The 14,946-nt window shown below is 30.7% G+C and overlaps 2 protein-coding genes across 6 annotated transcripts; both read right to left on the bottom strand.

The window, feature by feature from the left end:
• Positions 1-1,290: 1,290 nt before the first annotated feature.
• LOC114163077 (Cytochrome C oxidase subunit II-like, transmembrane domain-containing protein) lies at positions 1,291-4,660 on the bottom strand. Of its 2 annotated transcripts, none has more exons than XM_028047147.2 (3): positions 4,486-4,504; positions 3,088-3,520; positions 1,291-2,347 (listed from the first exon to the last, which is right to left on the bottom strand). In XM_028047147.2, the coding sequence occupies exons 2-3, from the start codon at positions 3,480-3,482 to the stop codon at positions 1,588-1,590; spliced, it is 1,155 nt and encodes a 384-aa protein (XP_027902948.2). In that variant the 5' UTR covers positions 3,483-3,520; positions 4,486-4,504; the 3' UTR covers positions 1,291-1,587.
• A 3,344-nt stretch (positions 4,661-8,004) lies between these two features.
• LOC114162517 (protein FAR1-RELATED SEQUENCE 11-like) lies at positions 8,005-14,286 on the bottom strand. 4 transcript variants are annotated; one of them, XM_028046436.2, is made up of 5 exons: positions 14,177-14,286; positions 10,188-11,203; positions 9,183-9,626; positions 8,902-9,108; positions 8,005-8,729 (listed from the first exon to the last, which is right to left on the bottom strand). In XM_028046436.2, the coding sequence occupies exons 2-5, from the start codon at positions 11,154-11,156 to the stop codon at positions 8,517-8,519; spliced, it is 1,833 nt and encodes a 610-aa protein (XP_027902237.2). In that variant the 5' UTR covers positions 11,157-11,203; positions 14,177-14,286; the 3' UTR covers positions 8,005-8,516. The 4 variants fall into 4 exon arrangements, with proteins under 4 accessions (XP_027902237.2, XP_027902234.2, XP_027902236.2 ...); XM_028046433.2 differs by having other exon boundaries at positions 8,005-9,108; XM_028046435.2 differs by lacking the exon at positions 14,177-14,286 and adding an exon at positions 14,158-14,175 and having other exon boundaries at positions 8,005-9,108.
• Between the last annotated feature and the right edge of the window lie 660 nt (positions 14,287-14,946).

Below are 14,946 nucleotides of genomic sequence, written 5' to 3'. Positions count from 1 at the left end.
TATATATATATATATATATATATATATATATATATATATATATATATATATATATATATATATAGTCTCAATTTTTTAAAAATGGAACAATATTATTTCTTTCTAAATTGAAATCAAATTTCATAAACTTTGTACTATTGTTTGTAATTAAAATTAATTTTTAACAATATATTATTTGTATATTATTAATTCATGTTTTTTACAATATTAAAACTAATTAAATATAAACGTATGTATAAAAAGAATAAATATTTAAAATTAATATATTATTAATTCATGTTTTTATAAGATTAATTTAATATATAGATAATAAATTTTAATAAAAATATTAGTACAATATTTATATAAATTATAAATTTGAATTTGGAGAGGAACAATGTTCTTATGTTTTAAAAAATTGAGTAACAATTAAATCAAAGAAAAATATATAAATTAATTACAAGTCGATAATACTTGAAGTTAATACTATCATGTGACATTATCTGCCAATGCCACATGCATTGTCCTATCAACATCACATGGACAACAAAAAATATTACGAAAAATTAAAAATTAAAAAGAAAAACAATATAACACAAATTGAAAATGGGTATAATTTCAAATGACCTAATTAAGTCTTTTTTTAAATTGGAAAACAATTGAAATAAAAAATTATACATAAACTGAATTGAAACTTAAACTTAACGAGAAAAGTAGATAACAAGCAAGTAATAAACTCATTATTACGTAAGTGAATACCAAGCAAGTGATGAAGTCATTATTGTGTAACTGGTTTATGTTATGCACGAGCAAATCCTTAGAGTCTTATATATTCATATTGGAGGATTTTATGATTCACATATATGTAACAATAATTTGGTTTGATGGTGTGTTATTTATTTTGGAGTGATAGAACATCTTATAAATGTAAGTTGGATGTTCCATTAAAAATGATTTTTCAATTTGATTGAAGGACAACAGATAAGAATTTTTAACAATCGATATTTATCTATTCAAAAATATAATGTTCTTATTTAAAAAGACTTAATCATCCCCAACGCGCATCATTAATCTCATATCCTTCAAACATTTCACTTATTTATCCAAAATCAAGTTTCAAACAAACATAGATAACTCCTTCATGTGATTGAAATAATTTATCTATCAAATACAAAAACTTACAAGGAAATTCGACTAGATTAGCATTGCAGAACGAATTTAGACTGAATCAGATCAAATTCCATTATATACATATTTCTATTAACTTGTATAAATTTTTTATCCAAAATCAAATAAAATCACATCACAAACTTCCAACAAATAAATATGTATGCATTTGATTTCTCAAAAAAAGTATGGCACATAACAAAATACAATTGTTTCAGGTTTTATTTTAACAAAATAAAATGTGACACACAAACCAAGTGCAAATAGACAGTGACAAACTTAATTCTGTTGCTGAGACAATTCTTTGGTTCAAATACGAAATACTCATTGAAAAATACCTAGTTTTATTTGTCTAATTTGACCATCAGCAATTCTTGTCACTGCTACTTCTGTCACCATATCAATGTCGTCATTGTCTCCACCAACCCCAACCTGGTGGGATTATTGGATTTGATTGGAAACCCAGGAACCATAATCCTTAGTAGAAACAGCTTCCACAACAATAGGCATAAAAGCATGATTAGTTCCACAAATTTCACTGCACTGACCATAGTAAACTCCTTCTCGTTGTATAAAAGTAGAGATCTGATTCAAACGCCCAGGTACTGCATCACATTTCACACCTAAGGAAGGTACAGCCCAGCTATGAAGTACATCAGCTGATGTTATCAGAACACGCAGATGAGTTTTGGCTGGTACCACCACTCTATTGTCAACTTCTAATAAACGCAGTTGACCCAATTCTAGATCATCTTCTGGAACCATATAACTGTCAAAAGCAAGTGATTGCTCATCCGAGTTGTTATAGTCAGAATACTCATAACTCCAATACCATTGATGCCCAATAGCTTTGATAGTAATGGCAGGATCAACTACAACATCGTCCATTGAGTATAACAAAGTGAATGATGGTATGGCGATGAACATGAGGATGATACTGGGAAGTATGGTCCAGAGAATCTCAATGGTGGTTCCATGAACAATCCTTTGTGGGATTGGACTAATTTTAGACCTGAAACACCATAAAGCACGAGACAAGACCCACAACACAAAAACCAAAATCTGAACAAGGAAGAAAAAGATGTCGTGATGTAAGTCCATAATTCCTTGCATTATAGGTGTTGCTGCATCTTGAAATCCTAGTTGCCACGGTTCTGGTGCATCACACAAAGCTATCGCAGGGAAGCCTCCACACATCCATCTATTCATAATAAAAACAACACTTGGAATATATGATTACTAAAAATGATCAATCATTTTTTCTAAAAAAAAAATAGTAAAGTATTAATCACTACAAGTTATGATAATCAGTTGATATCTCAATACAAACTATAGTTTTACCTAACTCTTACCACGTTATATTTCGATAATTCTTCATCATTACAAGATACGCACTATTGTTCTAGTCTATCTTAAGTTATAGATTCTGAGACAATTAAAGAATCAAATTTCAAGGCGATGTGGAGACTTAGAAAAAGCCACTAAGACATCTTCCTTTTTCATCCATACCTTGGACACCTCTAAGGTATTCTCTCTCTAGAAACGAATAGTATTCTACAATACTCATATTAGGAAGAGACAAATCCAATGTGAGATTTCAAGAACAGGAAGATACATAAATGGGTATATTTCCCTAAATACTAGAGTATTAAGGTTGAATATTTCAGTAAAAAGTTTCATAATTCAAGTGCATTTGCTGTACTTTTATCTCTATGTATAAAAAACATCCTAGGTTTATAAAAAATTAGCTTAACAAAATTCCCACCTTAATCTCGTCTTCTTGCACTTTTGTTATGACAAACAATTTGAAAGTCATTTCCATTCTAAATCTCTCACTGACTCTCTTTCAATGGCAAAAAGGATGTTGCAAATTACACTAGTCTATTACAATCGTACTTAAAATATACATCAACATTTAAATGGTGATGAAAGAACACAAACCTTAGAGCCCTTGGTATCTTCTCCAACTCCGTAGTCATTTTCAGGATGACAGGATTTGCAGCAATCTGTTCAGGCTTCACAGGGGTTTTGAGGCAACTACTGAAATTAATCATCCTTGAATTTTTGTTGACAGTTGATAAAAAAGATGAAAAGGCAAAACCTTCACTCCCTATATTTGGCATCTTAATTTTAGTACTCGTAATCGTACTCTCAGTTCCAGGTGCCTTAGAGGGGGAAGAATACGACCTCTTGCTAAAATGATCATAGTATGATTCTTTACCGGATACAATCAACTTGCGTTGAAAATCATTCGACAGCAAGAATCTTGACATGCCAAAGTTTCCTTTGCAACATTTTCCCACAACTGTGGACCTAACATGAGATAGCAGGCCCATGCTAGAACTTCAAGAACTTTTCCCTCACCTTGGTTCCACTATAACAGAAATAATAAAAATTTGGTTAGTTCCAAGACAAATTATTAAATAACTTCAAATAAAGATACACATAATCATGTCAAACAGATCACTGACAAAATAACCCAAGACTAAACCAATTACAATCCAAAACCATATTTCTTGCTTATGTAGTTTAACTCAAATATTCTCGTAATAATTTAAAAGCTTTAACATAGTTATGGTATTATACAGCAGAACCAGAGGCATAAAGTTTGTATCTGGTGTACATTTTCTGATTAGCCGAGTATGTCAAGTGGGTGGGGGCACAATATGCAACTCATGATTCACAACAACTCTGAGTTGTCAACAACAGATTGCATGTTCCATAACATCCACATTCTATGCTTGCAAACCTTCCCTGACCTACCTACCAATATTCTACACTTGCTAAGCTTCCGTGATCAATCAAACCAAGCAACAATCATAATAAAAACAACCCTAACATATTATTTCAACATTTGTTCATTCACCTCCATAACGATACTCTATGTAAAATTAACATCTTATAATCCACAATATCTATTTGGATTCTAGGTCCAATTTCTTCTAATCCATGTCGATGATAACAGTGTATCAACTCAACAAATTCGCGTTCATCACAAAAAATAATAGAAATCATGTGCTTCCAAAGTATCATATAACTGCATAGGGTTTCATAATAGTTTATCCTCCCTCTACGTTGGTAGTATGTAAAAGATAAAGATCCCACCAACACTCTATTCTAAAACATAAAAAAGAAAAAAAATTAAAAAAAAAAAAATCCATCCTTTTTATGTTCTATATCCTGTAAAAACAAAAATTATAGCTATTAACCATAACCAAAAAACAGAGGAGAAACGAAACAACTTATACCTTATACACAAAAATGGACTAGTAAACTTAGATCTAACAAATGAAAAGAAGTAACTTAGATCGAGAGAAGAAGAAACTGAAAAATCTATACCTAATAGAGATCGCGAAGAACGCAGCAGTTTGAATACAAATCAAAATTACAAATAACAATTTTATATTAAATAAGAATAGATGATCTGATAACCTAAAACAGTGGATCGATCTACTTACATTATCAGTGTTGCTCCCAACGATGCGGCGTGGCCGTTTCTGTAGCTCTTCTTTAGAATATATATCTATGACCTTGTCAATCAAAACCCTAGATGGTAAATTACTATATACTCCATGTTTATTCGATGATTAAAAATGTACATAATTATTTTCGAAAAATATAAATTTATTTAGTTAAACATATATATATATATATATATATATAATTTAATAATTAATAATTTAATAAAGTTTAATTTATATTTGGTCAACACATCGCCATATGTATATCATTCGAACCGCACGATTCTTAAATCTATTTTTTATTAAGTTATAGGTTATTATGTTGTAACACTCTCATCTAATTTAATTAATTGATATATTAATTAGTTCAATATATTAATTTATTAAATTCTGTATGAGATTAGAAGAAAGTGTGAGACTTTATAGAGATGATTAGATAAATTATTAATTTATTTGTATACTACTATACTTAAAATTGGAAAACAAATTTATTTATTCATTTTTTCTAAATTTTTTATAATTATTATTGATAATTAACAAATAATATTTTTAAATAACAATATTTTTAAAGAATGCTTTTTCATATTTCAATTAGTTTTTAATGAAAAAAATATATTGCAAAAAATCAATCTAAATCAATTTTCACATTGGATAAATAAAACATACCAACTTTCATTATTTTAATCAAATCAACAATATATATAAATAAGTTTCTATTTAATTCCATTGTTTCTCCACTGTATGAGAATATTTTGAAAAGAGTAATTTTTGTAATCTATCTTTCATGGGAGGTGTCGTGGCACACTAATAAACAACAAAATAATATATATATATATATATATATATATATATATATATATATATATATATATATATATATATATATATATATATATATATATATATATATATATATATATATATATATATCGTGAACTCTCACGAGTGACTCTTGAACTCTCTAGAGGGGCATGTGTTTCACTTGAATTCAATGTACTTTATCATATAAAAAGACATTTTATTTTTCACCAAATGAATGTCCCTTAAAAAAAAGTATGACTAATATATTCAATTAATAAATGCAATATATTTTACTTTACCTTAATGAAGACATATATATATATATAAACTATCTAATTGTAATTAATATTATCTTAAATTTTATGGAAAATAGTTAAATAAAAAGAAAAGAGTTTTTCAAAAAGAATATATTTAAAATAAGTGGAGGGAGTAACTAAGTTTGTGTTTATAGTTTAGAGTGTTTTTATTGTCCGAAGCTCCTACGTTTTATTTAAAAATGTTTGTAATTTTTATTTTTGTGAAATGAATTTAAAACTGTGTCGCTTGTGTAATTGTATCACTTTTAGGAAATAACATGCAGTTAAAACTTTTGTAATCAGTGAAAGAGATAATTTAAATTCTAATTTATAAATTAATTATAATTCTTATTATAGTAATAGAGACTATTCTAAATATTAATAAATTTTCACTTAAAAAATAATATATAATTTAGTTTATATAATAATAATTATTATTTTTTAATTTAATTTTTATTTAATAATTTTCTTGTATTTATCATGTTTGAATTATATTATTAAAAGTAGTATTTGTTTTTATAAATATAAGATTGTTCTCTCGTATGAAAATACGAAGAAAGTTATTTTAAAATATCTATCTTTCTCTTATATATCTATCTCGCAAGAGTATAGTTTTATATGAATTGTTTTCTAATTCAAAAGTTCAAGATCTCTTTAATGTCTTATTATTATTATTATTATTATTATTATTTAACTTTAAATTTCTTTATTATTTATATTTTATATTATATTATTAGTTTTACAATGTTATGAAATCTTGCTAAAACAAAATAATGAGTGTTGATGAAAAATCCTTGATTTATTCTATTAGTTTTGGTTCATTGAATGTAATCAAATAATTTTTATGGCAGTGATTGTGGTTAAGGTCCTTTGTAAATATGAGTTTGAATGAAGATATGAAAATAACTTTTCTCGCCAAAACTTGAAAAATAACATAAAAAATGAGAAGATGTAGAAAATATCAAACAAAATGAAATTGAACTTGTATTTGTATTGCAAGAAAACATCTAGTTGAACTTTATTAAGAATAACTGAAGAAAGATAAAAGCATATTTAGCTCATTAATATTGTAATTCTAATTATGATCGTATATTGATGATAATCACAATCATTTTGGTCATTTTTTCTTTCAATCAAAATTGAAAATTATTTACCCTATTAGTGATGGAGAATATTGAGAATGAAATGTGATGGTGATATCTTAAAACATAGTTGGTAAATTTATATTTTAAGTTTTTAAAGAAAATTATTTTTTAACAACTAAATTTTAATATTTTTTTCTTATTTGATGATATCTTTTAAGTAACTTTTATTTTTTCTATATTTTAAAAATATTTAAAAGATGTTACCTAAAAAAATTATTAAATTTAGTTGTCAAAATATTACAGTATAACATATTTATTAGCCTTGAAGTTGAATATTCAATAAAATAATTTAGAAATGATTGTTTGGATTTACATCCAGCCAAAAACAAAATATAATAAATACTCTCTCTTCAAGTTGAGTTTTGGGTTAAGTAACCTAATATTTTCTAAAATATTCCTGTGTGTTATATATGTTCCAATTGTCCTAAAAAAAATATTATTATGAATAGAGATGATTGGGAACTAATAAGAAAATGAAAGGATATGAAATTATTCTAATTTTTAGTTTGAAAAAGGATAATGAGGTACAATAAAAAAAAAAAGTGGGTGGTGAGTTATAATATTAATTTAAAAAAAAATCAAAATTTATATGTTCAAATTTTACATTAATTCTCATTATGTAATATTTAATACCAACTAGTAAGGAATTATCACCGGTGCAACCTTTAGCTCCCAAATTACATAATTATTTTTTTTCACATACAAATTCACCACAATTATGGTCTTTTATCTTCACATGTCAATCACATAATTAAAATCATAATAAAAATTGAAAAAGAAACCCAAAATTATATTCACCTCTCAATATCATATAAATATATGTTGGATATGAAATTTTATGAATAATAAAGTATATCCAACCATCAAAAAAAAAAAACATTTACAACTCAATTTGTTGATTGTCATTTCTTAAAAACTAGTTTTATAAAAAATGAGAAGAAAAAAACTAAAAAAAATGTTGTCTGAAGTGAATGAATCCCGATGATATGATCTTGAACCATGTATAAAAAATGAGAAAAGATGAAAGTGAATCTAATACATAAAATAGGAGAATTACTCCTTCATTGAGATTAAAAGCAGTTTAGTGTTAACTACAACTGTTAATGGACAAAGTGACACCTACACAACCACAAACGTCATGTTTGAAGACAGAAGTAGAAGCAAAAAGATTTATGTATTTAAGCAAATCTAAATTCTCATGCCCATACAATGGTGCAAGAAGCACCGAAACATTTGTTCATGTAAAAAGAGGGAGGAACATTTGTACCACTGGGGTGCAGCAAAATATAACAAATGCTCATTACATGCATCCGAAATAAAAAAAAAAAAAAATGCATCTATGTACCCCCCAAAAAAATGCATTTACTTTGTACAACAATACTACTTCCACCCACTTTACAAGTACCCTAATGCATCTCCACTCATATTGTCAGTCGCCATTATTGAGCAATCAGATGGATCATGTCCATATTGAGCACACAATGGTGCAGGAAACTGTCTTCGCTTCCTTGTGAGATCGACTCCATCTCTGGCCCTTCTTTCCTTCAGTTTTCCTGTAGTGATAGAATCATGGGGATTTGCGATTGTAAAGCTGTGAATCATTCCATTAGCATCTTCTACCTCTGGGAGGATCAGTGAATCTGATGGATAACCAAATGCAATGTCATTCACCCCATGTGGAGACCTAGGAAGAGTTTTGATGCGTGATAGCACCATGGAAATTTGCTCGCAAGCAACATCCAGACGTTCCTCAGTTTCAATGGATTCCACAAAAAATGTTGAAACCATGGATTCCAAAAGTTGCATCCTTTCGGGCTGATCCCTACTAGTGGTACCCCGGAAGTGGTTAACAGAAGATGAACCGGTGCCTCGCCATCGACCTGGTAAATATTGATCAGGGACGTGAAAACAGTTATTAGTTGACATGACACGTAGCACATGTCTACATAAGATGCCTGAAAACTCAAACAGATGACAGCTGCAGCTTATGTGCTCTTGACAAGGAACCCAAAATACTTTGCACCCTCCATCTGTCTGAGAATGGTGTCTGACCTGGAAACAACCTTCATCAACCAGGAAGGATGCATATTGTGGCGCCAAAACTAGCTCTTCCTGAAGTTTATTCAAGGCATAAGGAGTGAGTACAGTGGCAGCATGGGATTCAATAGGCGAACCAGTTTTGAGGCACGCTTTTTGCAGTTTCCTTTGCATCTTTTGCTTCGCTCCGGCTCGGTCATTAAAATCAACAATATCAGCCACCTGCAGAAAGTGATATTTAAAAATGGCATCGCATATCAAGAAATTCAACTAAAGACGAATTATATATCACATACTTGCTCCACAAAGCGGTCTAGTTGAGATTGGGCACTCAAGAAACGTTGGATGAAAGCATTAATGGACTCAGACTGAGATGTACTGGTTAATCCTGCAAAGAAGTAGCGCCTCAAGAATGGTAAAGCCCAAAATGTCCTCAATGAATATAGGCTAATGATATGTTTATTTGTGTGGAGTCCATACTTGTCAACCATTTGCCGCCAGCCTTCTTCAAAATCTTCCACCAGTTCCAAATTGTAGAGCCGGTGGAACTCAGCTTTCCACTCATCATATTGTGATTCAAGAAGTAAAGAAAACCAATCAGAGAACTTAGAAAGTATATGCCATATACAAAAAGCATGTTTGGTTTCAGGCAATTCAACTGCAATAGCTTCTTTCAGCCAAGTGTTGTGATCCGTCAATATTGTTTGAGGAGCCTTTCCTTTCATGAACCCCAAGAAAGCCTGTGTGGCGATGATTAGGTTAAAAACACAAACTCCCGAAACAAATCTCAAACATCATGTAAAGGAAATTTGCAGCATAAAAAATTCAACAAAACTATCAGGAAATGGATTGTCCTCGTTATTCTACAATCAAGAAAAAAAAATATTCCTTTCAAAGAATCAAACGTTGAAAAGAAAAACTATGTACAATATTTTGCTGCTTTGACATTAAGGGTTTTGTTTATAGGAGTTAATAGGGCACATGCTAAGGTTCTTACCTTGAAAGTACAAGCAGCACTTGATTCTTTATTCTTCAAGTAATTAGGGTAACTCAATGACAATAATTAATGCTATGTTTAATTTTTAACTTGTGCCACATGCTAACCAAACAATACTATTCATTAGATACTCTTACTAATTTATATTTATACAGTTAATTTGCTCACATTTTATTTTGCAAAAGCATTATCAAAAGCTAACATATTGTAGGTTCTGGCACAGTAACTCAAACCTACACTGGAGAGCAGGCAATTGGGAAATGGCACGCAAGATTATTAAGTTAGAGTATCACAAGGTTCTTGCCTTGAGAGCCCATGAGAAAGATTGTATGTTTTCATCCCGTAGAAGTGCGCAACTAAAGAAACAAGGTATGCCATGATTGTCCACACCAAGCCAACATCCCAACAACATGTCATAAGCATCTACTCGGTAGGTGGTATCGAAAACTACAGCATCGCCAAATGCCTCATATGATTGAATGGATGAACTGTAGGACCATGCAATATGTTCAAGCCTGTTATTACTATCTATTTTGAATTCATATTTGAAGTTGTGGTTTTCATCCTTTAACCTCTTGCACATAGCAATCAAATCAATGGCATCATTATCTCTGTCCACAATTCTGAAAGACTGCAGCAAGTTTCTTACATCTATCTCTGTAAAAGGAAGACAGCCAAGTTTGACACCTTTCTCCAGCTCCATCAGTCTTAACATCTGCCTTACTGACATTCCAGCTTTAGCAAACATGCATATTCGACTCTTGTCATCAGGAGATATCGGACAATAAGCTGGAAGAAGGCGCACCTCATTGGATTTTAATAGCTCATGATTGTGTGTGTTCCTAAAACCAGTAACACGCCATTCAGGGACATCAAAATCTGCCCTTTTCACAATACGCATGTATGCTTGGCAACCACAGCGAGATGATTTGCGGTTCCTTTGCACCTTTCCGTCATCAGAAGGTTTAATCTGGGGATAACCACCACGATGGCAAGTGAAATCCCTCCTTGTAACTCCCCTTCCAACCCCATCTTTCCCTCGAGTTCGGTGTCGTCTAATTGAAAAGCCACACTGTTTAGCAAAACTGCAATAAAATTCATAAGCTGCTTCTTGAGATACAAATCTTTGACCAATAAAAGGAACAAGGTTGACAGAAGTTTGTCTTGACAAAATTGTTTCCTCTGCTGTTTCCTCGATGGTGTCAATGTCTTCCTGAGACAAATCCGTACCATTTTCAGATGATTCCAGCACCAAACTGGTTCCCTCCGACATTTTTATCAGTACTACTAACAGCCCAATTGGATTTCAGATGTTTAAACCTACGAGACAAGCAGATGAAGATATTAGCATAATATACAGTAATTAACTTGATATGCCCGCAAATATAAGAAATTGGCTTACTATAAACACTCAGATACAGGAAAGTTTAGATGCCATATCCTTCATATGCTAGCGCTGAGATTAACGATCGATACGAAGAGGATAACCAAATGGAAAATTGTAGTACCAAACATGGATGAATAACAATAGAAGGGACCAGAGGGAAGGGGGTCCCAGTATATGACAAGTATCAGAAGTTTTAAACAGCACACCCTTTACATATTTCAAGTTCCATGAAAAATCATTCGTAGGATTGGACAAATTTTAGACCTGAAACACCATTAAGCACGAGCCAAGACTCATAATACAAACACCAAAATCTAAATAAGGAAGAAAAAGACATCGTGATGCAAGGCCATTATTCCTTCCATTATAGGTGTTGCTGCATCTTGAAATCCTAGTTGCCATGGTTCTGGTGCATCACAATAAGCTATCAAAGGGAAGCCTCCACACATCCATCTATACATAATAAAAACAGCAACACTGGGAATATATGATTACTGGAAATGATCATTCCTTTTTCCTATAAATCAATATAAGTTATATTAAGCTAATATCTCAATAACTAACTAGAGTTTCTTCCTAACTCTTACCACATTTTATCTTGATATTTCTTCATCATTACAAGATAGGCGTTATTGTTATAGTATAGTCCGACACAATTTAAGAATTGAACTTCAAGGTGAGGTGAGGTGGAGACCAAGAAAAAACCACTAAGACATCTTTCTTTTCATCCATACCTTAGACACTTCTAAGGTATTCACTCTCTAGAAACGAATACTGTTGTACAATACTCATACTAGGAAGGGACAAGTCCAATGTGAGACTTCAAGAATAGTAAGTAACATAGTTGTGTATATTTCCCTAAATACTAGAGTTCCAAGTTATTACCTTGAAATATTATCTCTATGTATAAAAGAACATCCTAGGTTTATAAAAAATTAGCTTAACCAAATCCTCACCTTATATCTCGTCTTCTTGCACTTTGTGATAACAAACAATTTGAAAGTCATTCCATTCTAATCTATCATTGTCTCACGTTTCAATGGCAAAGTGGATGTCGCAAATCACACTTTTCCATTATAATCATATGTAACATAGATATTAACATTTATATGGTAATGAAAGAAAACACCTTAGAATCCTTGTCATCTTCTCCATCTCAGTAGTCATTTTATGGATGACAGGATTTGGAATAATATGTTCGGGGCTCACAGGGGTTTTGAAGTAACTACTGAAATGAATCATTCTTGAGTTTCTGTTGACTGTTGATAAAACGATGAACAGACAAATCCAATCCTTCACTCCCTATATTTGGCATCTTAATTCTAGTACTTGTAATAGTACTCTCAGTTCCAGGTGTCATGAGGGGAAGAATATGATGTCTTGCTAAATTGTTCATAGTATGATTCTTTACCACCGGATAAAATCAACTTGTATTGAAAATCATTTGAATGCAAGACTTGACATGCCAAAGTTTCCTTTGCAACATTTTCCAACAACTGTGGACCTAACATTTGGACCTAACATTAATATCGCAGGACCATGCTCCAACTTGAGGAACTTTTGCCCTCACTTTGGGTTCAAATAATAGAAGTAATAAAATTTTGGTAAATTCCGAGACATTATTAAACAACTTCAAATAAAGACGGACATATACATGCCAATGAGATCACTAACAAAAAATTTAAGACTGAACCAATTACAACCCAAAACCATGTTTTTTGGTTTTACAGTTTAACTGGTATATTATTGTAATAATTTAAAAGCTCTCGCATAGTTATTGTATTATACAGCAGAACAAGAGCCATGAAGTTTGTATCGATGTATATTTTCTAATTAGCTGAATATGTCAAGTGGGTAGGGGTGCAGTCTGTTGTGTAGCGAGCATATGTTATAACTTAGTGAAGAATACCGTATGCAATACTTAAGCACCAGAGTAGAGAAGTTGTGAAGCTTCATTGGGGGGTAGACGAAATACAAAAGCTCTACACTATATGTCAAGCCCACACCAAGCAACAGGAAGAATTGATGAAGATCGATAGGTTTTGGAGAGAGGGCTGCATGGGTTAGCAAGATGGTGGTTGGAGGTGCTTTGGTTAATGCTCGTACAGTTCCTTGTTAGATTGAAAAATATAGGCTTCTCAGAAATTCTGGTTTCAAAAACACTCTGAGTTGTCAACTACAGATGCCATGTTCCATAACATCCACATTCTATGCTTGCAAAGCTTCCGTGATCATTGATCAATCAATCAAACCAAGCAAGAACCATAACATTATAAGAACAATCACAACATATTATTTAAACATGTGTTCATTCACCTAGATAGCAATACTCTATGTAAAATAAATATCTTATAATCTCCTCCAATATCTATTTGGATTCTGCATCCAATTTCTTATAATCCATTTCTATTATCTCAGTGAGCTAAGTCTACAAATTCGCGTACTTCTTCACCTAGATCACTAAAAATAATATATTGTGTCCCTAAAAAGTATTATATAACTGCATACCAAACAGAAGGCTTTCATAATTATCATCCCTCTCCATTGGTAAAAGCTCTACTTAGCCTCTCCACCACCACTCTATTCTAAACCATGTAAAAGTTAAAATTTCATTTGCTTGTGTATGTTCTGTGTACTGCTTTGACAAGAAACAAAACAACTTACACCTATAAACAAAAAAGGACTAGTATAACTTAGATCAGAAACGAAATAACTTGGATCTAATAAACGAAAGAATAATACACGACGCAAAAACATATACCAAATAGCATTCAAATGAAGAGATCGAAGAACGCAGTAGTTTGAATATAGTATTGAATCAAAATAACAGATAACAAATAACAAACTTATATTAAATAAGATTAAATGATCTAAGAAAACTTAATACATCGGATCGATCGTCTTACATCATCAGTGTTGCTCCAGAGGATGATGCGTGTGCGCCCCTGTAGCTTTTTTCTTTACGATATATACCTATGTTGTCAATCAAAACCCTAAATGTTAAATTACTATCTCCTCCCTAAAAGTTAAATTACTATATATTCCCAATTACTATATACTCCAATTAACGAGGCCTGAATATTCTTTTTTATTTAAAAAGTTTTTATTATTGTATTTTATATTTACTATATTCATCAATTATAATATGTTATAAATTACTTATAAAGAATCAATAAATAATTTACTTAATTAAGTTTCAAATTTTGTATAAACTTAAATATTTTAATTATCTTTAGTATGTGAAGTTTTTAAAATAATTTTTTATATTTTCTATTGAGTACCCCATGGTTAAATTTTTTTATTAACTAGATGTCATAATTGTAATATTGTCTTGTGGTTTTATTTATTTATATTTACATGTTTAAAAATTGGAGTTTGTGCGACTAATACAAAAATGATGTCATGATTAATGTAAAACAATGAGTTACTCTCATTATTCTTATTAACTAAAATGGAAAATGACGACAAGTCTCACAATGTAGGAGAATTTGATAGTGTTTGTTCAATCTATCAAAGTTGAATGAAAAAAATTATCAAAAAATGGTCTCAACTTATTAAAATCATTTGAAAAAAAATGTAGTGATTTAATCAATGAAGTAGATCTTACACAGAAATTACAATGGATCAAATCGGACACATATAATACTTACTCACAAATCGACCTGCAACAAAAAAA

This window comes from Vigna unguiculata, chromosome 9 (genome assembly GCF_037176805.1).
Source record: "Vigna unguiculata cultivar grain cowpea cultivar isolate G323 ecotype 2 chromosome 9, ASM3717680v1, whole genome shotgun sequence".
Classification (NCBI taxonomy): Eukaryota; Viridiplantae; Streptophyta; class Magnoliopsida; order Fabales; family Fabaceae; genus Vigna; species Vigna unguiculata.
This window is presented reverse-complemented; position numbering and strand designations above follow the sequence as displayed.

Bases quoted from the DNA above. Each gene is read 5' to 3' on its own strand.
- LOC114163077 (XM_028047147.2), bottom strand. From the start codon at position 3,482: ATGGGCCTGCTATCTCATGTTAGGTCCACAGTTGTGGGAAAATGTTGC. The intron at 2,348-3,087 runs GTTTGTGTTCTT...TATTATGAATAG, and splicing joins AAGATACCAAGGGCTCTAAG to ATGGATGTGTGGAGGCTTCC.
- LOC114162517 (XM_028046433.2), bottom strand. From the start codon at position 11,156: ATGTCGGAGGGAACCAGTTTGGTGCTGGAATCATCTGAAAATGGTACG. The intron at 9,627-10,187 runs GCAAGAACCTTG...ATCGCCACACAG, and splicing joins CTTTCTCATGGGCTCTCAAG to GCTTTCTTGGGGTTCATGAA. The intron at 9,109-9,182 runs GTATGTGATATA...CACTTTCTGCAG, and splicing joins TAGACCGCTTTGTGGAGCAA to GTGGCTGATATTGTTGATTT.